This window comes from Bidens hawaiensis, unplaced genomic scaffold, assembly GCF_021521415.1.
Source record: "Bidens hawaiensis isolate Kalapana, Puna unplaced genomic scaffold, B.hawaiensis_p1.1 tig00010424_1, whole genome shotgun sequence".
Classification (NCBI taxonomy): domain Eukaryota; kingdom Viridiplantae; phylum Streptophyta; class Magnoliopsida; order Asterales; family Asteraceae; genus Bidens; species Bidens hawaiensis.
The window spans coordinates 82,949-108,751 of NW_027491793.1; the positions used below are offsets into that span (position 1 = coordinate 82,949).

The 25,803-nt window shown below is 35.9% G+C and overlaps 1 protein-coding gene and 1 pseudogene across 1 annotated transcript; one reads left to right on the plus strand and one right to left on the minus strand.

The window, feature by feature from the left end:
• Positions 1-548: 548 nt before the first annotated feature.
• Positions 549-7,326, minus strand: LOC143535169 (protein PUTATIVE RECOMBINATION INITIATION DEFECT 1-like; annotated as a pseudogene).
• Positions 7,327-11,053: 3,727 nt separating this feature from the next.
• Positions 11,054-21,663, plus strand: LOC143535155 (protein TIC 22-like, chloroplastic). Its single transcript, XM_077029492.1, has 7 exons — positions 11,054-11,527; positions 15,984-16,058; positions 16,147-16,203; positions 16,425-16,484; positions 16,616-16,696; positions 20,412-20,447; positions 21,267-21,663. The coding sequence occupies exons 1-7, from the start codon at positions 11,054-11,056 to the stop codon at positions 21,345-21,347; spliced, it is 864 nt and encodes a 287-aa protein (XP_076885607.1). The 3' UTR covers positions 21,348-21,663.
• Positions 21,664-25,803: the final 4,140 nt, after the last annotated feature.

The window sequence follows — 25,803 nt, forward strand, 5'->3', positions numbered from 1 at the left end:
AGTGGCACTAACTACAAACCAGTTTACCGAACCGACCCGAAAATCAAACTGAACCAAACTGGTTTGGAACTGATTATGTGAAAACCAGTTTGTAATTCTCACTACCAAAACCGGTTAACTGAACCGAAAACCAGTCAAAAACCAATCGTAAATTGGCCAAAAACCGGTTTCAAGCTGAACCCAAACCGACCATAAACCAGCTTTGACTTGTTGACCAAACCGAACAGGTTTAGGGTTTGAAGCTGGTTTGTGCACCTCTAGTTAGTGTGGTTAGAAGCGGCTTTTTACATTCAAAATCTATAATTTGTATTATACACATGCATAACCACATACTTAAAAAAATGAAAGATTAATAAATGTAAATTCCGAACTGTGAGCTCGAATCATTAAACCCGGCCTTTTGAACCAGAAACTATAAACCTGACTGTATAAACCTCAAAATATCAGTAAACATAGTTTGTACATGCTTCTTGGTTTCACCTTCTCTTATATTTTATAACAAAAACTATTAAATATATTCAAATTTAACCTATTATATTCTTTTTTTTTTATTCTAATTCCATCAGAGTTTCACAGAAAACTTCTATTTCTTCCAACAGCCCCTCATTTAGAGACAATTCAGGTGCAATTAAGTTTATAATTACCTCATAAACTTTCCCCAACTCAACAGGATAAACAACCATCTTCTTCTCCTCTATCTCATCATCTTTAGCATCCTCCGAGTAAACACGTTTTCTGCACGCCTGCAAATAATAACAATTCATATCACACTATTAACCTGTCAAAGATTCCAACTAGTACCAGTTTTCTTTACCTGAAAAAGCTGATTTAAGCAAGCAATATGCTTAGAGTTGTTAAGATGCCCTGAACGAATAAGCTCCCGAAATAATATCACCATTTCACGCGTTATATTACCCGCTGAAAGGTTTTGAATGATACCGGATACACAGGAATCATCAAACACATCAGATACCCATGCAGGAGCTTCCAGTCGTTTAAGCATTATAACTGCTATATCAACCGCTGGCTTGTGATGAATCATGATGGATTTTGATACCCGACCTGAAACAGCCAAATTCATTACCAGTTCTTCAGTTATCAACCGATACCAGATGTCTGTTTCAACTTCTTGGTCCCAATCAACCGCCATTGATATACAGCTGGCGCAATTTGTAGCCACCCTGATATCACTGTGAAAGATTAAGCCTTGTAGGATGGAGATTATGGACCGCATATGATGTTTGACTTTGACTTTATCGGGTTCTTTACTTTTTTGTACTGTTATTCTCTGAAATAGTTCGAGCAGGCAGTATGAAGATAAAAGTTTGACCGGATTTGACCCGAAATGAAGCAGCCTGCACAAGTCATAGCAATGAATGCTGATATAGAGTAATGACTGCTGGTTACGGTTTTCATGGTTAACTAAGCCTTGTGCATCTTCAATCCCTGGTAGAACAATATGTACACTAAAATACAAGTATGTTAGATGTATAAAAAAATAAAAATAAAAAATCCTAGTATTTTGTTCTGTACTAGGAAGTTTTAAGGTTTAAGATTTATAAAACTAACCTTCTGATACAGAAGTAGTTTAGCATGAGACAGAATATCAGGCGTTCTCCGGTTTGTGTTGCCTCGTCATGATCATATAATGCGGGTCCTTTTAAACAAGCATCATGGATTGTTTTGGTAACTAATGAGATCAACTGAGTGTTCAAAAGTATGGTCTTGGAAGCTTCAAGAAGGTTCTGGTGAAGAGAGTGATGTAAGATTAAGCAAAGAATTCCCATCACTAGGAGAGCTTCTTGAGTGCATCCAGTTTCAGTTATTGTGGATATCAGATAGTGCATCAACTACATAAATAGCTAATAAAATTCAAAAAATGCATAAAGAAGTGTTTAATTTTGTAAAAATGTGCTAAATTACCTCTGTTGCAACTGCAAGCCAGTCTTCATCATCTGAAAGTGAATCTGAGTTAACTGACTGCAGTACTGTAAAAACTAGTTGACACGTGGCATTGAATATCTCTCCAGAAGAATGATGATGATGATAAACGTTCTGGGTTGCAAGGGAGATTCCATTTAAGCATAACTGCCCTGAAGCAGCTGGAAATAAAGTAATAACTGATGCAATCATATTTAATAACAAAATGATGTCATCTTCATGTCCGTTTTCTTCTAGAAGCTCTCTCAACAAACATACTACTAGTTTGGCTGCATAGTTGTCTCCAGAGGCTACCAACTCAGCAATTTCTTTAAACTTTATGGTTTCGGTATCATTAGACACAACAATCTGGTTTCCATAGATGATACATCTTCTACACCACCTTAAAACTTGACTAGACAAATATTCACAAATTGTCTCTTGTTGAAACAACCATTTTAGTGATGTTTTGTGAGTTCTTGTTGATAGGATTTCAATTTGTTTTTCTGTTACGAGATTGAAAAGGGTATTTTCAGCATCTTGACTATATGGTATTTGGTATGCCATTTTGGCCAGGCCCCTATAAAGGGCATATAGATTTACGACTACTTCCAGTATCAGCGGTTTGACAATTCCACTTAGAATTTCAGAATTATTAAGTAAAATATATTGCTCCAATGATGCTAATACCATCCTATCATCTGCAAGCCTTGGGTAAGAATATAGAGCAATTAAACACCATAATTAACTATGTGATGGCAGGTCAAAGTAGGTAAACTTTGTACAGGCCAAACAGGTTGGGTTCACCCGAAACATCTTTCATCTAGTTTTCTTTTGTTTTTTTTTATAATAACTAGTGCAATAAAATACGATTAAAATTACTTTAAGAGAATTATTTAGAAGGTTTTATGCATTAAAAGTTCACTTAACACAACCTTTACCCCATATGAATTGCTTCCCATTTGCCTTCTTTTTTTCTTTTCACTTTTAACTGTTTGACCCATTACAGATCAAGCAAAACCCAGATCGGCACATTTAGGCTTGTAAACAAACTGAATAAACATGTTCATGTTCGTTTAACTTTAACTGAACAAACAATCGAGCACGAATAATTAAATGAAAGTTTCCTTGCTCGTGTTCGTTCATTAAAAAAAATTAATTTGTTCGTTTATGATCGTTCGTTAACAGTATAACAAACGATTTACAAACGTAAAAGAATATAACTTAAGATAGATAAATAAACATAAATGTGCGAATATCAATTAAAAATTTAAATGAGAACAACAATCTGTTAGGCCTAAACATCTAGTGAAAGTAGATTAAACTGTAATCTTCAAATTCATAAAACTAGACCAGATTGTATGGAATCTAAGATATTTGAATGGATGCATAGATGAACGAACTTAAACAAACATAAACGAAAGAACTTAAACAAACATAAATAAACGTTCACGAACATAATTGAACAAACAAGACATGTGTTCATGTTTGTTCGTTTAACTACGATGAACAAAATATGTTGTTTGAGTTTGTTTGTTTATTAAGTAAACAAACTTCCTGTCAAACGGTTCACTGAACGTGCTGCTCATTTATAGGCCTAGATCCATTAATGAATAAACGGATCGAAATTGCCACCTCAAGGAAGTCAAGAGTCACCATGAGGACTTTGTTACCTGTCATCATACAAGGAGCTGGTATATAAAATCAGCAGAACTGCGATTGGCAATAAAAGACTTCCTGATTATGGGATCCCTTCTGCCCGAGCAGAAACAACAAATCAACCGGATCAGATGGAAGATGCAAAGCAGCATCTCTAATGGGTTGACCAGAGTCAACTCCAAGAATCACATCCAAGATGGAACCCAACAAATAATAAACTCTGCATTTCATCTTCTCAGTAGGAAAAAGGCCTAAACACCCAAACGAAAAACTGAACCAAGAGGATGAAACCAGAACATCTACAAATTCCTTGGGCTGAAAATCAGTATAATCCAGTATGGAGTGAAATAACTCAAGCACACCCAATGCAATATCCTCATCGATCTCGTTAACACTCGTGGAAACCCAAGGCAATAGTTTAGTTTCACATATGTCTAATATACAGTCACGCAATCCGTTATCGTTTGAACTTAAGTGCCTAACTTCAAAACTGTATTCGTATGCCTCTTTGAGCAGGTATAGGGAGTGTAACATTTGGGAAGAATGTTCCCCATAATAGCTCAAACAAATTGTAATAGTGTACTCCGATATATCTTCTAGTGATTTGGCAATGATAAGAGTTTCATGAGAAGATGGTGATTTCATGAGAGCTACAAGAGTTGAGCAAACTAAAGTGAATGTTTCTGGAAGCATGTTGGCATCCCCATCGATATGTTTCTTGAGCATTGCTTTTATTACAAGGCTTATTTCTTCAATGTTGGAACTTGAAATGATTCCAGGGCAGTTTGAAACACATTCTGATAGAAGTTTTAGTGATTGTAATTGAGCAGGATGAAAAGGAACTTCAGCAACATAATGTAAAACAGGAATCAGAGTTGTGAACCCGATAGCAAGCCTTTGTTTGAAAGCTACTTCTGCCATTGATAACAGATCAAGAACCTGTAGAGATGAATTAACAAGAGAATCTTTTTTGCACCCTGTAAACAACAATATACATTTTACGTTAGCTAATCAAATATGCAAAAGTGCAACTCTTTGAAAAGAAACCCAATTATTGAATAGTGTTGAACCTACCCGACAATCGTAAGATTTCAAAAACATAGTCAGCAATATTCTCCTCAACAAGAACTTGGACCTCCTTTTCTGAAACACCTCCACAAGACAAATACAGGACAATTAAATCCAATGCGGCAGTTTGAACTTCAGAATCTGAAGAAAGCAGAGGCGCTTTTATGGCTTCAGCAAACAAGAGATTCAAAGGAGTCTTTTCTGGTATATACTCATTTGTATCCATAAAATTGTCTACTTCATCATTGTCTTCAAATGCATTCTCAAAGACTCCTCTGCGTGCAAGCACAGACAATAGTGCTTTGCAGAAGCAACAGAAACATGTTATTTGATGGGAGATAAAACAATATAATAATAACACAGTTTCAAAGAAGCATGGAGTTTTGACAAACCTATACAGTTCATACGAACATCATCACGTTGGGTCTTCAAGAGGGCTTCTAATGACAAATGCAAGATCTTTGAAGAATAGCCACATAAGACATCACCACTGAAATTACCTAACCACGCATGATGAATAACGCATATTTTGTACAGAACAAATAGAATCACGCCTTGGATCTCTTCACTGCATTTAACAAAGCAAAATAGGTAGCAACAATCAAGCACGCTGAAACATGAACATATACATAACAATTGCATTCAATCCAACTGTTACCTTGGCAACTGGAGACCTGTTACGAGGTTCAGATAAAGTGCATCCTTGTCTTTGATGTACGTGTAGGGGTCGTTCTTCTGAGAATCCAATAGAACACCTAAGCAGTGTAGCTAAAGAATGAAATGTTAGCTCTAAATTAACCAACTAGACAAGGTGATACAATAATTCATTGGCTTAATTCACTACTTTGTTGGTCTTAAATCACATAATCTGTTTATAATCTGCAAAAGCAGGATGTTTGTAAGCTATATTACAGTGGTTGAATCATGAATGAGTGGCGCCACCGATTTAAGTATCAAGTATCAACTATGACTAAAATAGATCCTCACTTTTGTTTCTGAAACAGTCAAAATTATAAATCAAACTAAGAAACAGAAACGAGCTGAGAGATACGATTATTTAGGGGTGGCAAATGTGACCCATGGGTTGTATTAAAACGTATATAATGGGTCAGAATGGGTCAAACTAAAAAAAAAAATGATTGAAACGGGTCAAAATGGGTTGACAATTCTTGAGTATTTTTTATTATTATTATTATTATTATTATTATGGAACGAGAAAAACGGAGGAAACTTTTTAGCTTTTTTAATTTTTTAGTTTTAGATTTATATTTTGAGTTATGATTTTTTAATTATTTTTTTTAAATTTTTTAATGTCAAAATGGGTTGAGATTTAAGATACCCCTCATTAAAAAATTCAAAAAAAAATAATTAAAAAATCATAACTCGAAATATAAATCTAAAACTAAAAAGGTAAAAAAACTAAAAAGTTTCATCCGTTTTTCTCGTTCCATAAAAAAAAAAACTCAAGAAATGTTGACCCGTTTTGACCTGTTTCAATCCTTTTCTTTTTTTAGTTTGACCCGTTCTGACCCATTATATACATTTTAATACAACTCATTCAACCCATATGACTTAATACAACTCATTCAACCCATAGGACACCCCTACTATTATTCCACACGATAACGCAAACTGACAAAACTTAGTATTCTACGATGCATTCAAATACTCCAAATAAAACAATATGTATAACTGAATCAAACATCGAGTACCATATTGAAGAAACACGAAACGTACCGGGTATAGCTCGGATCGTCTTCTACGGGATGATGTAACCAAATCTCGCTCTCCTCCGCTCAGATCTGCAATGGTTTTTGGGGGTGTGGAGGTGACTGCTAAGAAATCTCGAGGATCTCTTGTTTACAGACACAAAAATGGTTATGGTGGTGGCTCTTATTGAGAACCCCCTTTAATAAGGAGGTGGAGACCTCCTTATATAGGGAGCCTCATGGCCACCATCATGGTACCCTAATGGGCCTAGCCCAGTTAGGGTTACCTCCACAAAACCCCCTCAGCCCAATAATATTGTATTAGTCCATATAATAAAATAAGCCAAACATAATAAATTAAGGTCGTAAGCCGGGTTTAGTACCATACCCCTACAAGCCCCCCAAGTCCAGTGTTGCTCCTAGGCGTGCAAGCGTTTAGGTGGAGCGCTGGACTTCATAAGGTGTGTTAGGATATGAGGCGGTTTTTTCCCCTTTCTTCGGCCTTGTCTTTGAGTTTTGAGAGGTTTTCTCCATGACGGTGACATGTTGTGATCCTTATGATAATAATGGTGCACTCCACATATGTATAACTGAATCACACATCGAGTACCATATAAACCTGACGCCTGCTCCAGGACAAGGAGCCCGAAGACAACCGATCCGAAACCCTAGCAACGAACTCGCCATAAAGCGAAGAGTCAGCATGACCGCACAATTCGGAAACGAAATCAATGGTCTGTTTGGCGAGCGGCTCGTCTTCGAAGGAAGAAATAGCGGTTACGAGAGGAGAGGCGGATGGTAGGTGAGGAGATTGTGGAGGAAAAGAGGCTGGGAGATGGCGTGAGAGAGTGCGTAGGAGACGTGTAGGGTTGGGGTTGGAGATGAGATTGGACAGGCAGACTAAACAGATGGATCCGCCCTCTGAGGTTTGGAGGATTAGAGAGCACCGCTGTTCATCGGAGGAGTACATTGTTTAACCTTCCCGCGCTTCAACTATCAACCATTTATTTGGTCATCATTTCAGGTGTGTGGGTATGTATTGGTGTTTGTTCAAAAACTTAATTATATAAACGAAATGAACATCAAGTAACAATTCAAATATAAAATTGTTATTAATATAATATTAAATTATTTTCTATTAATATTTAAATGAACGTTTACGAATATAAATGAGCCAACGAAACATGTGTCCATGTTCGTTCGCTTAATCAAACATAAATTTTTTGTTTATGTATTAACTAATCCTTGATTTGATTAACTGATTGACAATTACGCAATCTGATCCATAAAGCCACACCTGCAAGAAATAAATGTATGCAAAGATCTTGGGCAAATCCAAAGATGGTTTTTGTGTAATTATGTTTCTCATTCTTCTCCTTGTCTAAGATTATTGTTTAAACCAAACGAATAGCAAAAAGCAATTTTTGGTTCACGAATAGAACGTTCGGTTCGTTTACAGACATAAACGTTAACTAAAAGTGTGAAAATGTATTGTTTCGTCACATCACTATGAATGTCACATGGATATAGAGGTTGTCATTAACGTTCCACACAAAAACACGTAATGGTTTTATAGAAAAACAATTATTGTTTGATATTTTTTATTTCATTTTATACAACATTATGTGTGAGATAGTTTGAATGGTTGGAAAAAAAACTCCCACCCAACACCTTTTACCCGTCCGCCAATTAATCGGTTAGAATGTCATAGACTTCACATATTGGCGCTCATGTGAAATGAGTTGGCTAAAGATGTTGGGGTTAAACTACAAATGTGGTTGGGGTCGCATCTCAATACACTCAGTCTAAGCAGTGTCGTGCTATAATGGTTCATGTAATTGATATCAATTAATTATAATTCAAATTCTATACTTTATGTATAAAAAAATATTGTGTAAAGTGTATTTCATACATAATTAGCGCACTCCCACTAAGTCTCCCTTTTCTAAACTACGTTTTTATGGGACACGAATATACGATAGGTGTCGGGTCCCAATTTTCAGCAAACGACCCCTGTCCTTCCCTGTGTCTTCTCTCTAAGCTTTCACACATCTATTTAAGTGGCCATTCCGCTCTTCTTTCATTTTTCACAACTCTGCTTTAGAAATCAGCAGTTCATACTTGTACGTTTCCTTCTCCCTCTCGTCAGATATGTTACTGGTGTCAAAATGTTACTGGCGTAACTCGTGCCACAGAATACAGGGATAGGGAATGAGATGTGAACACCATAGTACTTTGGTTGTGATACATAAGATATCATGTAACGTTTATCTTTTCCCTCTCACGGAACTTTGATTATATGCACTATATACAAATGTATCATCGGTTATCATAATTCTAAATATATATATATATATAGAGAGAGATATATGTATATATATATATCTATATATCCAAAAAAAGTAGTTTCTTAAGAAGACTATGAATAAATTATAGTCATTGGATCATGTTAATCAATGGTAGAGATTTAAAATTACCAAAAACCGACATAGTTTCATAAATTACTCTTTCACCATTATAACCGACATAGTTTCCTATAATTGTTCTTTCATCATAGGTTGTAACGTCACATGTCAAAAATCTGTTGTTTCTTACAATTCCTAGGAAACTCCTTATTTTTATTTGAATCATTCTCTCTCTCTCTCTCTCTCTCTCTATATATATATATATAAGAGTGGGATCAAATGAAAACTTCTCTTGAAGAGAAAACTTAAAAACTCATAAGGAATTATTTTTAACTTTTTTAAAATTTATTTGTAGTTTCTTTTTTTTTCATTATTCTTATATGTTAATATTTTTCCAAAAAAAAACTGTTGGTGTAGTACACATGTGTAATAGTATGCATTGTATATATGCAAAAGTGTTGTATTACATAGAATACAACACTATTGCACATATTGATACACGCTATTGTATATATGCAATATAAGACTAATACACACATCAAATACATTTTAGTACGTATGTGTAATACAACATTAACGCACATATGCACTACATCGACTTTTATTTTATTTTTTGCATATAATACAACCTACTGCCATATATAATACACAAATATTGAATATATGCAATTAAACACTATTAAACATAAAAATACATAGTAATACACATGTGTAATACAACATTATCGCACGGTAATACGTATGTGCATTACAACGTTATTTTTTTGTTATTTTTTGTTTTTTTTCGAGTGAAGGGTAACAAAATATAATAATAATGCCAAAAAACGGAAATTTAAAAATATTTTTTTATTTTTAATTAAAAATAAATCTTTAGGTGTTTTTAAGTTTTCTCTCTGATGATGAGCTTTCTTGTAACATCCTACTTTTGTTAATAATAAATAAATGAATTTTGTTGATTTAATAGTGTGTTATTGTTTGATTATGTTGAATACTAATAAGTTGGGTATGGACTTGGAAATGGGTTAGGGAATGGTTATTGGCCATAAGGTCCATGGGCTCCTATATAAACCCCATGAACCCCCTAAAATCTCATTCTTCCATCACCTTATCTCCACACACACTCAATAACTAACACAAACACTCTCCTTCAAACCCGGATCCGAATCCGAGCCAAAGAAGGGCAGATTTCGTGTTCAAGCACCATCACACAACAAGAAACACCTCTAGATCATGTACTAAATCGGACCCGAGGCAAAACTAAACCTAAGAAGGTATGTTTTGGTTAAAAAGGTTAAGTATTTGAGGTCAGTTTGCCATGAAACTCAGTATGGTAGTAAATCGGGCTGTAAGATGTAAGAAAACATAAACTCAAGAGCACAATCTTGGAAGTTACAGAACCACATTTTGCGAGATTGTGATGTTGATGGATTGGATTATGGTTTTGGGTGTGCGTTAGATTGTTTGCACAATTCCATTCCAAATCTTGATCTTGGCGGGTTAGCTAATAAGGACACAACCCCCTAAAGCCTAACATGCTTTGGCAAGTGTCACTTATAATAAAATCGTCCAAAGTCTGGGAGAGAAGTTTGGCCTATCCACCGGCATCTCCATCGAAGGATTAGGCTAGCACATGTCGGTAGTGGAGTGCCGAGCCATTCTTAAGTATCGTTTATAATCCCCGTGTTTCCAGTTGATGAGCCATGCACGATCTGTCATAAAGTTTGTTTAGATACTTTTGGTGATCATGCGGTAAATGAGCGGGGATCTCGGCAAAAAAAGAGGTCCCGTAAATATCTTGTTGGATCCACGTGAAGGGAGGTCTTCTTTCCGGCTATCCGACGTTCTTGTGTTTGGATTGGGGGGGGGGGGTGGGGGCATGCTTGTGTGAACCTTACTACCGTGTCCCCCTTTTTCGGGCTTAGGAACACTGGGTTTGTTGCTAGGTAGGCCGTATTAAAGGCAGAATCCGAAAAAATTACTAAGCACGAGAAAGTCTATGCTAAGAATCAACATGCCTTCATTGTTTTTGCTTTTGATGCATTTGGATCCTTTGCCCAAGATGTGTTTTATGCTTATGAATGAAAAAAGTTCAGCAGATCGTGTGCACGATATCATATCGACAACGGAGTATAATAAGATTGTTTTCAATAGAATCGGATTTGCCATTTAAAAATGGATTTGAGAGTAGGCTGTAACATTTATTTATTCAATTTGCAAAACCCAACCAAAACCCTTATCATAATAATAATAAGCATCTTCGTTCTTCTCCACCTGCAAGCAGCGTCATACCAGATGGAGTCATCATCAACACCACCAAAACCCTCTAAATTCAACCTGCATCAAGCCATTCATCACCTTCAAAACCAATGTTCTAACTTCCTCCACCAACACCTTTTCAACCCTAACCCTAACTCCAGCTCCGGCAAACTCCAATTCGAATTCAACTCTCCGGCAGCCGTAAAAAAACCAACATCATCTCTCTCTTTCGGAAAAACCCCTGCTTGGGCTCGAATTGCGTCCGACAAGACCGCTGTTTCTGCCGCAATGTCGGACGAGGATATCGAACAGCGGTTGGCCGGAGTGCCGGTGTACGCTCTGAGCAATTCTTCGGAGGAGTTTGTGGTGGTGTCGGGGAATAATCAGGAGAAGTCGCTTGGGCTGTTGTGTTTTAAGGAGGAGGATGTGGAGACGCTTCTGGGTCAGATGAAATCCATGGACCCCAGAATGCGCCCCGGCTCCAAAGTCGTCCCTGTCGCTCTCAGCATGGTACTTCGAATAGAAATGTTAAATAACTTTATTATTATTATTATTGATTAATTAGGTGCCAAGTAATTAGTTCTGGATAAGGTTTGTATTAGCAGCTGCATCTGATTATATAGTAGTTGATTATCTTGATTGATACATGTATTTTGGCAGATAATCACTTTTAAAACACAATGACCAAGGACCACTAATTAAAAACCTATCAATTTTTTGAGTTGAGTAGTGAAGTCTTAATCTTTAAATGGTGATTATACCGTAATCTCATAGATATTCGTTAAAGATGTATATGAAATACTTCTGTAAGAAGGTCTTGAGTACCAAAACTAGGTTGGATACATTCTCGTTTTCAGAATATGTTATGATGGATCTTATTATAATCTAAGCAGTTAATTCGGAAAAATATCGGATATCGGTCAAGGACCGATATATGAGATATTGGCTATCGCAGTGAGACATCGGTGGGATATCGGTAATTTTAATATCATGTAAAATTCATATATATATAGCAATTTAACACTAATAATTCAGTGTAGGCTCCTACCATTAACAAATTAACCTTTTGCAAATTGAAAAACACTAACAATCGTAGCAAGTAAGAATTGATTAAGACTTAAAACAATAACATTGAACACTAAAAGTTGATAATTAAGAATTAAAACATTGATATTGGGAATCGGTGATATATCCGTCAAATATTAGTCCAATATCTGTCAATATCGTTGGCATTATCGGTACCGATATTCTGACTTATATATCGCCAGGGGACCGATAACCGATATATCACTGATATATTGGTGATATATCGGCGTTATCGACTGCATAGATTAATCGCCTTGGACTTAGAGAATAAGAGAACATAACTGTTAGATCTTTTACTTAATCTGGTGAGAAGCGAGTCTTCAAATAGATGAAAATCATTAGTCTCAGTTTCATTTTATGAGGATCAGTTTCTTAAGGGCCTATAAGTGAAAGTCATGTTTTCAATATTCCAAATAGCTTTCAACTTTCTACCAAATCAGTAGCTTACACGGTCTAGCATATATTAACTAGAACTAGCATTTTGTTCATACCAAGATAAGACATATTTAAACCTCACAAAGTTATACCTGGGGAGGACTGCAAAGTCATACCTGGGGAGGCAGTTGTGACTCAACATCGACTACTAGTGACAGATATAGCCTTCAGAAATAAACTGACTGTTCGAGAGAAGAAAGGTACACCGAGAATTCGATGGGGAAATTTGAAGGACGAAAATCTCCTACTGTTTAAGGATAAACTCATGCTGCATACGCGGGCTCGACTAAATGGGGACTCAACTCATATATGGGAAGCTATGGAGACAAAGATCATCCAAGTAGCAAAGGAGACTCTCGGGGTCACAACAGGAAAGACAAGTGGGCATAAGGAGGCTTGGTGGTGGAATGACGCGGTGCAAGACAAGATAAGGGACAAACAAGGATGTTTTAGGGAGCTAATGAGGTGCACGAATGAGGAGAAGCGAGGGGAATTGAGGGACAACTACAAAACGGCCAAGATAGAGGCGAGAAGGCAGTGGCGAAAGCAAAGAAGGCGGCCTTTAAACGGATGTATGAAAGTCTAGAAACAAAAGAGGGGGAACATGCTATGTTTAAGATTGCCAAAGCCAGGGAGCGTAGAAGGCAAGATCTAGGACCGGTGAAGTTCATAAAGGATACAGATGGGCATGTACTGGTCAAGGAGCAGGACATCAAGCTAAGATGGCAAACCTACTTCCACAATCTTTTTAACAATGGGAGAGCTTTCCAAGAAGAACATGACAACACAAACTTTCAACGACAACAATCGAATAACTGCTACTGCCGACGGATCACACGAGAAGAGGTGAAGGATGCACTTAGGAGGATGGGAAGGTCTAAGGCGGTTGGCCCAGACAACATACCCATCGAGGTGTGGAAGTGTCTGGGGGAGGAAGGAGTCATGTGGTTAACTACTCTGTTCAATAGTATTCTCAAATCAGGTAAGATGCTAGACCAGTGGAGGAGCAGCGTTGTAGTTCCTATCTATAAGAACAAAGGAGACGCCCAATGTTGTGGTAACTACTGAGGAATCAAACTACTAAGTCATACTATGAAGCTATGGGAAAGAGTGATTGAGGGTAGACTTAGACGAGAAACTCAGGTTACGGTCAACCAATTTGGCTTCATGCCGGGCCGTTTTACCACAGAGGCAATACACCTTATAAGAAGATTAATGGAAAAGTATAGGGAGAAGAAGCGTGATCTACATATGGTGTTTATTGACCTAGAAAAGGCCTACGACAGTGTACCACGACAGGTGCTCTGGGAGTGCTTGGAGGGTAGAAGAGTGCCCAGGAAATACATAGAGATAATTATGGATATGTATACCAGGAGTGAAACAAGTGTCCGTGCGCCAGTGGGGGATACTGATTTATTTCCTGTAGAGGTAGGTCTTCACCAGGGGTCAGCGTTGAGCCCGTTTCTTTTTGCAGTAGTCTTGGATGAATTGTCAAAGTCGATTCAGGGGACTCTCCCGTGGTGCATGATGTTCGCAGACGATATTGTGTTACTTGCTGAGAAAAAACAAGATCTAAACATGAGGCTTGAGGAGTGGCGAACAACCTTAGAGACAAAAGGTTTAAAGATTAGCCGATCTAAGACGGAGTACCTCCACTGTGATTTTGGTGGGATAAACGACAATGAAGACGCACAGATCACAATTGAAGGTCAGGTGGTCCCGCAGGTAACGAAGTTCAAGTATTTAGGATCATTTGTACAGAGCGATGGGGAATTAGACAGTGATGTGACCCACCGAGTTCAGGTAGGATGGTGTAGATGGAAAGCAGCCACAGGTATATTGTGCAACAAGAGTTTCCCGACTAAACTAAAGGGAAAATTCTATAGGGTGGCAGTTAGACCTGCAATGCTATATGGAACAGATTGTTGGGCCATCAAGAAGGCACAAGTGCGGAAGATGGAGGTAGCAGAAATGAGAATGCTACGTTGGATGTGTGGGCACACAAGGCTAGACCGAATAAGAAACGTTGAGTTTCGCGAGAGATTAGGGGTGGCGAACATAGCAGACAAGATAAGAGAGTGGAGATTGAGATGGTTTGGACATGTAAAGAGAAGACAGACGACGAATCCTGTTAGATCCGTAGAAAACATTACTATAGAGGGGAGGAGGGGTAGAGGACGACCGAAATTAACTTGGGATGAGAGGATTAGGCATGATTTGATAGACCTAAACCTCTCCGAGGACATGGTTGAGGATAGGAATTCGTGGAGAAGTAGAATTAAAGTTAAGGATTTTTAGAGAGAATTGAATACCTTAGGGCTTAGAATTAACTTATTTAGGTCACATACCATAATGGTATTTCCCTTACATATATTATTATTCTTATTATAATTATTATTAGCTTTTATATAGTTGTTAAACTGTGATCTTATTATTAATATTATTATAATTAGTAGTAGTTTTTATATAACTGTTAAACTTTGATTTCCTTTATTTTGCTTCATACACATGTACTTAGAGCCGAGGGTCTCTCTGGAAGCCACCTCTTTATTCCTTTGGATAGAGGTACGGTGTGCCTACATCCCACCCTCCCCAGACCCTACTTATAGCTTTGCTGTCGGTGGGATTTTACTGGGTATGATTGATTGATTGATGATTGAAAGTTATAGTAGCAAACTGGTCACTTGTACTAAGTTGGATATTTAACACATCTATCCTCAAGATGGACGCATATAAGTTGAATTCTTAGTTTTGTAAAACTATACATAATGGTGGTTGAACGTCTAATAGTCAACCCAAATTCAACCGTGTGCGTCTTTGAGGACACTTTGCAAATAAGTGATCCAATGGCCAATATCATCATATACATGGCCAAACGATCAATGCAACGCCTAATCTCAGCTATTATCATCCGTTTGGTCATGTTCAAAGTTTCAAACACCTAAGAGTGGATTTGAGTTTCATTTGCTCATTTTCAATCCAACCCGTTTGTTTCAGAACTCACGAAAATGTATTTGATCTCCCCTGTATCAGTTTTTAAGTTTGAAATCATATCTGGAAGTATAATTAATCATTTAAAACCAATATTAACTAGTTTGGTCAATCAGTTCACCAAATTGTCAAAACCTACGGTTTTTGTAATTAAACCTTGGACATCTTAATGGTGATTATAATCAAATTCAATCAACAATTGAAGTTTATAACATAATATTTTAATAAAAACACTCTTGGTCAAAATCCACCAAGAAATCACATATCCAAATTCTTGTTAAGCTATATAATCATCGTATATGATGTTTCTGAGATATTGAATGCCTTAATCATGATTAATTTCCTGAAGTTCAAGTATTTTGTGCAAAACCCACTACTAGTTTTATGGAGCACTGGTAAACAATTTACAAGATTTGGTTTGGTCTAATAACTAATTTTTTGATTGTTCTGGCAGGTTTTCCAACTTAAAGTTAACGGGGTGTCTTTTAGGTTTATTCCAGAGTCTTTACAAATAAAGAATGCAATCGAGGTATATTAGTTTAACTACATACATATATGCATCAAATTTTACATTTTTGCATGCTATTTTAAGTGATGTTTCATGCGTTTCTGTCTAGGAAAGACGCAAGGCTGGTATATCGTATGACTGCTTCTCTGGTGTTCCTGTTTTCCAGGTTGATCTTTTAACTTCCGATTCTACCCTTCACTAATTTCTCATACTTCTGATTCAAAAACTAAAATTTGTTACAATTTAACGTTCCGTCCGACCAAAAAGACATCATGTCTGGAGCCTTTATGTACAATATAATGTTTTTATACCACATATTTGAATTTGATTAAACACAGACTTATGTTTCTTTTATAATGATTTTGATAAGACATTATATGAATGCAGTCAAGAAGCTTAGTTTTGAGAAGCCAAAACCGAAGATACCGTCCAGCTTTTTTTAGAAAGGTTAGCACTTGTCACTTGGCATGATTATCTTGATCCTTTGAACATAAAACATAATTATCATCATTTGCATTGTGATACTAATTTGGACATCATCTAAAGTTATTTGTGTCTTATTCTAATGTGCCGTGTAGGAGGATCTTGAAAAGTCTTTAGAAAAAGCTTCTGTTCAGCAAAGGCAGTTGAACCCCGCCCTTAGGGCGGGTGATCTTGAGGTACGGTTCTAATAATTATTATAAATAATACAAAACAATTGAAATTGTTTAGGTGTTTTGAGTAATTAGGAGGTGTTTCACATTGCGTTTTGATAGAGCTAATTATTGCATTTCCAACTCGCAGATATTCAGTTACTATATATATATATATTCAATTTGTAAGCAGCTGCAACTTAGGGTGTGAATTGTTGGTCTGGGTCGGTTTTAGCCCAAAACAGTAATCTTAACCGCAGTTTCAGTTAACTGGTGATTGATAAGTGATCAGTTTTGATTAAGTCGGTTATGACGCACACCATAACAAAAGTTTTTGGTTAATCGGTTTGGTTTAGACCCAACCATTGGTTAACTGTGCGATTCAGTTAAGACGGTTAATTCGGCAATGGTTCGGTTACGTTGGTTATTTTTGCTCACCCTAGCTGCGTTCTGTTGCAAACGGGTTCGGGTTGGGTTCAAAAGGGTCACAGGTCAGAACGCATTAGGGGTGAAACGGGTCAAATAAGAATAGGGTTGTGGTTCGGGTCGGAACGGGTCCGGATTAAACGTACCCGGGTCCAAATGGTTTAGCGTCAGAACTGGTCCGGGTCCGGGTCGGAATGGGTTATGGGTCGAAACAGGTTGGGTTTTTTTGGCCATTTATAAAAATAAGATTTCATGATTTCATCATTAATATACTTTGAATTCGGATCACAACAGGATTTGGTGCTGATCGGGTTTTGGGTTGGAACACATTTTTTTGAGGCCAGGACAGGTTTCGGGCCAGAGCGGGTTTTGGGTCAGCGTGGTCTTCGAGTCAGGATGAGTTTCTGATCAGAACAGGCTCGGTTTGGGCCGGGACTTGGTTCAAGTTGGATTTCAAGGTCGGGACATTTATGGCTCAGAATGGGTTTCTGGTCGGAACAGGTTTCGGGTCAAACAGTTTTCGAATCACAACAGGTTCGGTCTGATGCTGTCCCGCGGGGAAACTCGTGTCGGCCTGAAACCTGATCCTAACTGAAACCCGACCTGTTCCTAAACTCGTCCTGGCTCGAAACCCTTGCCGACAAAAAATCGTGTCAGTCCAAAACCTGAACCAAAACCCGAGAAATCTTGATTACTTTTTGTGTTTGATTAATCTTTGTATTTTATTAATCTTTGTATTTCAAATGTGTTCGTTGACTTTTGCTTTTTATGATAACCACTCTATCCATTGAACCTTCTCAATCCAACAACCATGAGTGGTGTAGATCTTGCTGTTTCCGTAGTCGCAAAGCTGCTCGAATACACAGCCTGCCCAGTTATCCAGCCAGTTAATACATCCTCCATCATGATGCCAACATTAACACCTTAACAACTCAACTCTCGTCTCTAGAAAACACTCAATCTGGAGTCCAACAACAAGTAGATGCAGCCAATCGGAATGGCGAAACCATTCTTCCTAGTGTACAAGCTTGGCTTACTAAGAGCATTCCCAGCCCGTTCCCTAGCCTATATCCATATATATATCATATAATTACACTAAACAACACTGTATTTTCCCTCTCCTGTTTAATTAAATAATATTTTTTATACCTTTATCATCGTATTTTCTCTCTCTTTCACTCACAACCACTTTAGAAAATATAAAAAATTATAGGGTATGAATAGTGAATCCTCAAATTTAACTTTCCCATATAAATTTTCTCTCTCCTCTACTCACAACCACTCATAACCATACCATATAATTTGCAAATCCTTCTCACATAATTTTAGGGAATGGATTGAGAATGCTCTAAAGCAAACAATTTAACAACCGAATCCGAAAACTTTTTAACTAATGAAGCTGGTAAAAGTAACACTTGTGTTAGTGGATCATGTCCTAACTTGAAGTTGATTTTCAAAAGTAGCAGACAAGCCAAGAAGATTACAATGGAGGTTGATGAGCTCGTACAGGGTGGAAAGTTTGATCGTGTTTCACACCCTGCTTGGTTACCTCCCTTATGGCCTAGTGGTAGTGTTACTGAGCCGGATGGTTTCGATTCGAGAAAGACGCAATTGAGATTGATGATGGAAGCACTGGAAGATGATGGTGTTAATATTATTGGTGTGTATGGTATAGGTGGAATTAAGGCTAACAGGGATGAAAGTTAAACAAGCATTCTTCTAGAAGGTTAAAATAGGTAGACGGAGTGAGGAGTGAAGAGAAACGAGATAATAGAATGTTGAAAATATTAATTTTCCCCCAAATCGACCTTCAAAGAAACACTCTTATTATCATTCGATCAAGAATCAAGATAATTAAATAAGAAATCAGTGAAGAAGATCGGTTGGAATAACATAAAAAGTTTTTATGAACAGAGAATAATGGCCCAGATCGAATTAAACACGAACTAAACTCGCAGAATACTTTGGCACAACTCACCAATTTTATTAATCCAGAAAATAACTCAAAACTTGATCAATTCTCCTACATGAATTCTTTAGGGTTATATAGAGGCTCGATTACAATTAGAGTAAAATACAAACTCCTATTTATCTATTAAATAAAATTCCATCTCTATCTAATAAATAAAATAGATAATTATCTCTAATTATAATAATTAATTAATTAATGAGATCGATCCATTAACTCGAACCGGCCCCACCTTCCCGACCCATAACTCGGTTCGGGAATTAACTCCAACAGAGAATGGTGAAGGTTATATATATATTCAATTTGTAAGCAGCTGCAACTAAGGGTGTGAAACTGTGAATTGTTGGTTCGGGTCGGTTTTAGCCCAAAATAGTAATCTTAACCGCAGTTTCAGTTAACTGGTGATTGATAAGTGATCAGTTTCGGTTAAGTCGGTTATGACGCACACCATAACAAAAGTTTTTGGTTAATCGGTTTGGTTTAGACCCAACCATCGGTTAACTGTGCGGTTCTGTTAAGACGGTTAATTCGGCTACGGTTCGGTTAATTTGGTTATTTGCTTACCCTAGCTGCGTTCTGTTGCAAATGGGTTCAGGTTGGGTTCAAAAGGGTCACGGGCCAGAACGCATTAGGGGCGAAACGGGTCAAATAAGAATAGGGTTGTGGTTCGGGTCGGAACGGGTCCGGGTTAAACGTACCCAGGTCCAAATGGGTTAGCGTCAGAACTGGTCCGGGTCCGGGTCAGAATGGGTTATGGGTCAAAAGGGTTGGGTTTTTTTTGGCCATTTATAAAAATAAGATTTCATCATTAATATACTTTGGTAGTTTGGTTCGGATCATAACAGGATTCGGCGCTGATCGGGTTTAGGGTTGGAACACATTTTTTATTAGGTTTGAAGAAATATGTAATTAAAGATCTTAGGAAGGGGAAATATCTAATTGAATTTTTTGGCTTGGGTAAGTATGTAATTGATGAGCTTAGCAAGGGGAAGTAAAAATCTCAATAATTAGGTGTCATTTTACGTGTTAATCTTTAATTAATAAATATTGCCAAACACTCAAAAGATCTGTTGATCTTATTGTCTGATTATGAAAATTCCAAACAAAAGAACATCCAAACATTTTCAGAAAAGCAAAGATAATTGACAAACATCCCTTATCGCGCATCCACATGTGCAGCTGTGATTTCTGATATTTCATGAATTTTTAGTAAATGTAGATTTATTAAGGTAAGACAAATCCATTGTAAGAAAAAAAAAACAAATAGGAAGCATGGTAACCGTAATTTTTTAAATTCAAATCAGGCACATTTTTATTTTCTAACAAATTCTTTATTTGTTCCCACAGGTAGCTGTTCTCGAGGATATAATACAGGGGATGAAGGTTGGCGGTTTCTATACGTTGCAATCTTTTTCTACCAAATCGAATGAACACGAACAGAGCATGTTTGTGTTTGCTCGTTTAGATTTAACTGAACAAATGATCGAACACAAACAATTAAACGAATATGGTTTTCTTGTTCGTGGTTAAGAAAATGAACATGTTTGTGCTCATTTATGTTTGTTCGTTAACAGTATAAACGAATGGTTCACGAACGTAAACTGACGAACATAACTGAACATGGATGAACGAATATAACTGAGCTAAACTCATTAAAAGTAATGTGACAATGTATTGGGCCTAAAATGTTATTAAAAGTTTAAAACTATACCGAGTTATCATGGGCCTGAAAAGTTATTGAAACTAGACTAAGTTACAATGGGCCTAAAAGGTTACTAAACTAGACTAAGTTATATGGGCCAAAAAGTTATAAATGAATACATTAACGAACGTAAACTATGAACTTAAACGAGGGTAAACTAAAGAACATAAATGAATGTTCCCTAACCTAAATGAATGAAAGACACATGCGTTCATCGGTTCATGTTCGTTCGTTTAACTAAATGAACAAATGTTTTTGTTCATGGTCATTTATTTATTAAATAAACAAAGATAAATGAACTTCCTGCCGAACAGTTCGTTGAACATTCGGTTCGTTTACAGGCCTAGCCACTAATCTTGGTTTCATAAAGTGCGCCTGAGGCTTAAGTCATGTGAGACGGTCTGGAAAACGCCTCAGAGCCCGACATTAGATGGCCTTAAAATTTGTTCTTAAAAAGAATTAGGGGTATGATAAATTGACATTTAATTAATTTTTTGCAGGATAGTTCTACAACTGATTGGGATGATGTTGTTTTCATCCCTCCTGGTTTTGATGTGTCAACTGGTCCATCAAGGCAATAGCAAGTAAAGCTAAAATCATGCAAGTTTTGTCACCACAAATAGCTTCAATGGTAGGCAACAATAATAATTGTAATTGTAATTGCAATGCAATAATAAACAAAAAACAAAATAGTTACATATGCTTACAATGGAATCTTTAGAAGCATCTTTCAATGTACTATTGGAATCATATTCTCAATTAGTAGGGTGGCAGCTGTCTTTGCACAATTCAGTGCCATCAGCAACTATTGCATTATGCATATATTATCAAAATGAATATAAAGATTTTTATTTTGAAATACAGTAAGATAGGTCCACAAGATTTGATTATGTGGCTTAATGGTGTGTGTATTTTGAATGCAGGTTTCTACTTCAGTCAGTGGATTTGGAATATGTGATGTGATGTAAGTCAATAGAAGTTTTGATTAATTCATGAGTTAGTTAATGTATAAGACAGATGATTGTTATTAAGTTGATGAGATCCTTTAGAAATGGCTGTGTCGTTTGTGTTTTCTGTATAGTTTTGTGTTCTTGGCTTGTGTTTGCGGTTTGTATGATTGGTTGTCGGAAAAAACGAGCCAAGAGGTTGACTAAAATGTTGTTAGAAAGATATGGGAGGTTTGGACCTGTTTAATTCAACGATTAATAGTCGTGTTAGGTTAATTATGTTTATTAATTGAAACTAAAATTGACATCGTAATCTGTAAACCCTTTTTTAAGTAAAATCCTGGACTACTTGTTTTGGAGCTTGTTAAGCTTGTTTGTTAAAGTGTCGTGTTACTCACATAGAGCTTTAGGGGGTGTTTTGGATTCCTTATTTTACCTCCTTATAACTTTTCATTAAGTTAATAAGTTACAAAAGTGTAACTTATTAACTTTTTTCTCTCACATCAAAAGCAATCCCAAACAAGTTAATAAGTTATAAATTTGTGAAAATAAGCAATTCCTTAAATAACATATCTCATTAGCATTGTGTTGTGGCTGGGTCACCTTATTTTCTTGTTAAAGCATTTGGGTCTTATCATTTTCTTGTTAAAGCCCCATTATCATATTAACTAATGCCTGAAAACATCTCAGCCTTGAAACCTTGACGCGGTGTGCGAGGCGTTAAGGCAGGGGCCACCTCATTTGTACCGACCATGACAGTGCCACACAACTACGGTCTTATTGATGAACTTCTCGTTTAATTTGAAAAAGGAAAACATTATCTTTTAAGCTATGTGCTAAAATTGTTTGATGAAGCTTGCAATTTTATGAGATGGTAGGGTTATAAGTTATTAATGATGTAGTTAAAGTGTATTTTTGATATTTTAAAGTATAATTAGTTAGTTTACAATAATAGAGAATAAAAGATTAGCCCACTGAGAGAAGATTAAGACTAATCATTACATTGCCAATTGATTTGATGATGATCCATCAATTTTATTAATAAGATGTTGTTCTCTTTACCTAATTACTACTTTGCTCTATTATTGGATTGTGACATCCTTTTATATAAACAAGACAAGTGTTAATTATCCGTTTAAATCTCAAATCATATAACAAAATAATTAGCATTTTTAATATTTATATATCTAATATTTAACTAGACCTGTAATAGTCATTTCCACCTTAGTGGGGTGGTAAGACGGTTAAAGTGTATAATTAGAAGTCAAGGATTTAATCATTGTAGAGTATAAAAATTTAATCGTTCAAAAAAATAAAAAGTACAAGAAACAAAAGTAGACGTGTGATATAGTGATAGCTTTGAAGCTTTAATCAATTATCTAATATATATAATTGTGAAGTTTGGTGCCGCAAAGCCTCTATTGGGCCACTTTGCGGCACCCTAGTGATAGTATTTTTTTTTAAGTTTCGGCCCGTAATAAACGTAATGAAAATCTGCCGATTGTGAATTTTGTTTTTGTTTTAGTTACGGTATCGTGTCTAACGCCACGGAAACCGACCGAATTCGCGTAGACTCACCGCGTTTTGCTTTAGTTCCAGTACCGTAATGAAAACTAGCCGAATGCTGATTTTTGTTTTTTGTTCCGGTACCATAACGAACATGATGAAAACTGACTGATTTCGCGTAGACTCAACCGTCTCAATGCCTGAGATCGATAATGGTCGGGTTTTACCAACGGTTGAGTTTTACCGACCGATGCCACACCATTGGTCCATCCCAATTTTTATATATATATATATATATTTGTTTTATTTTTGCCTTAGTTTCGATACGATAATGCACGTAACCGAAACCGACCGAATTCGCGTTAACTTACTGTATTAATGTTTGAGTTTTACCACCGCCTGGGTTTTATGGACCTGCCCAACGCTACGCGCCGGGAAAATACTAGTTTTTTATATTTAAACGTGTTACAGACTTACAAATACTGGTAAAAGAATCAACATGTTGAATTTGTTTTGAAAAACCTCCTTCATCCAACCAGAAAGATCATGGCTGTATAATGAAATAGGATTTTTTTTCAAGGCTCTGATAACTATGAGCTATTTGTTAAGACATATGCTGTATTTAAATGATAGTACTTTTACGGTATCATTTTAACCATCTAAAAACTGTTAACTACAATTACCATAAAGAAGGTGATGTATATTAAATCATAATTTCTAATCTCTATTCTTCTTAACTCATGCTATCCATAGTCATGAGTTAAAATCATTTTGACAATTGGGTTATAAAATAGTCAAATTTTCATTCTAATTTTCTAATTTTTCATCTCATTCATACTAGCTATTAATAGGTTATAGGCCAAAACCATTTTAGCAATTGGGTTATAAAATAGTTAAGAAATTAAAAGTAAAATATTGATTAAAGATCAAACAAGTAAAAATATGAAAAAGAAGTAGAAAATAGTAAACAACAATCTTTCTAAGGTTGTTTTATTCATTCGATATCCTTTTTGTTTTCATGAACATTATATGTTGCATTAATCAGGGTAACAAGCAGACATAGTTAAAATTTGTTTATATTAGATGACGATTTGAATACTTGTGATAAAACAACAAATGTAGTATATAAAGAGATGTTATCAAATTTAAAATTTTGAGATTACAAACTTCTTATTGTTTTAACAATACATTTCATTTCTTTTTTACCTTTAATTTGTTTATTTATTTTTAATAGCAAAACTTTTTTTTTTTTTTTTTATTATTTGACATGTCTCGTGTAATACACGGGTTTAAAAACTAGTAACAAATATTTTGGGAACCAACCCATTAGCACATACATAAAAATATAAGAGATTATATCATATACGTTGAAGGAAGATAATAAAAAAATAAAAAAATTTTAATAAGAAAATAATTTAGAAAGCGAGGAATGGGAATGGGCATGCTCCTGTTATCTATCCGGCCACTTATTTTGTGGTTAGCCTCTTGGTAACTGTGATGAGGTTTGTTTTGCTTACATCATGGGTTTGAATACGTACACTAGTCAACTAGTCATTGCATTCTAAAATAAATCTTCTCTTCTCTCTCTCATATAAGTCATATTTTTGTCTTGACTCCCAGACTCGCTGATTTCTCAGTCCCCAGACTCGTATGAATTGTATTAGACAATTCAAGAATACGGATATAACTAATATATTAAAGCAAAACTAATATATTCAAGAATACGGATATAACTAATATATTAAAGCAAAACTAATTGTCTATTTGTCTTTTTTTTAGGGTGTCCATTTAATGTTCTATGTCATCTATTTTTCATGCCTATAATTTCTACATAATTAATCAATTAATTTTAATCCTAATGCTAATTAACATTTAAACCAATATATAACACAAGCATTGGTCAAACTTAACATTTAAAGTTTTGAATTCATAACTTAACACTTTTTTTAACCAACCTAAATATAAAAAAAATTCAATGCTTAGATTACATCGATACAGAAGGCAAGCGAGCAATAAGCTGCGCCGCTACCCTTTTTTGAATTGCAAAACCCAATCTTTTAAAAACTGCATTTGCTGATCTTTGAGTCATAACATTACTATGCATGACCCGCTATATACGGGTAAGTAACTCCACAGCTTCAGACGTGAGGAAACCAAAAGTGTCAAAAACAAAAGAAATAAATACATGTTGGTTGTCAAGACATGCCTTAACATTTACTTTGACTTTATTACATTTAATCTAACTAATATATTAAAGGAAACCCAATTTGTCCACTTGTCTCTCTCCTAGGGTGTCCAGCTAATGTTCCATGCCATCCACTTTCCATGCTTATAATTTCCATATAATTAATCAATTAATTTTAATCCTAATGCTAATATTCTTACTATATTATTAAAGCAAAACAAGATATCCATATAGCCATCAAATAGGATGTCCACATAAGCTTACAAGGTTTCCATCTCTAGAATTGCCACATAATTCACTAAGTAATATTTTTTTAGAATCATAACCTCACTAATTAATGTTTTTTAGAATCATAACCAACTATTTCCTTTTAAATGATTTAAAAACCGATTTTGACTA

What these genes read in the sequence shown, in the direction of transcription:
- LOC143535155 (XM_077029492.1), top strand. Translation starts at nt 11,054, where the DNA reads ATGGAGTCATCATCAACACCACCAAAACCCTCTAAATTCAACCTGCAT. An exon ending in TCCCTGTCGCTCTCAGCATG is followed by an intron (nt 11,528 to 15,983) that starts GTACTTCGAATA and finishes TTGTTCTGGCAG; the next exon opens with GTTTTCCAACTTAAAGTTAA. An exon ending in CTGGTGTTCCTGTTTTCCAG is followed by an intron (nt 16,204 to 16,424) that starts GTTGATCTTTTA and finishes ATATGAATGCAG; the next exon opens with TCAAGAAGCTTAGTTTTGAG.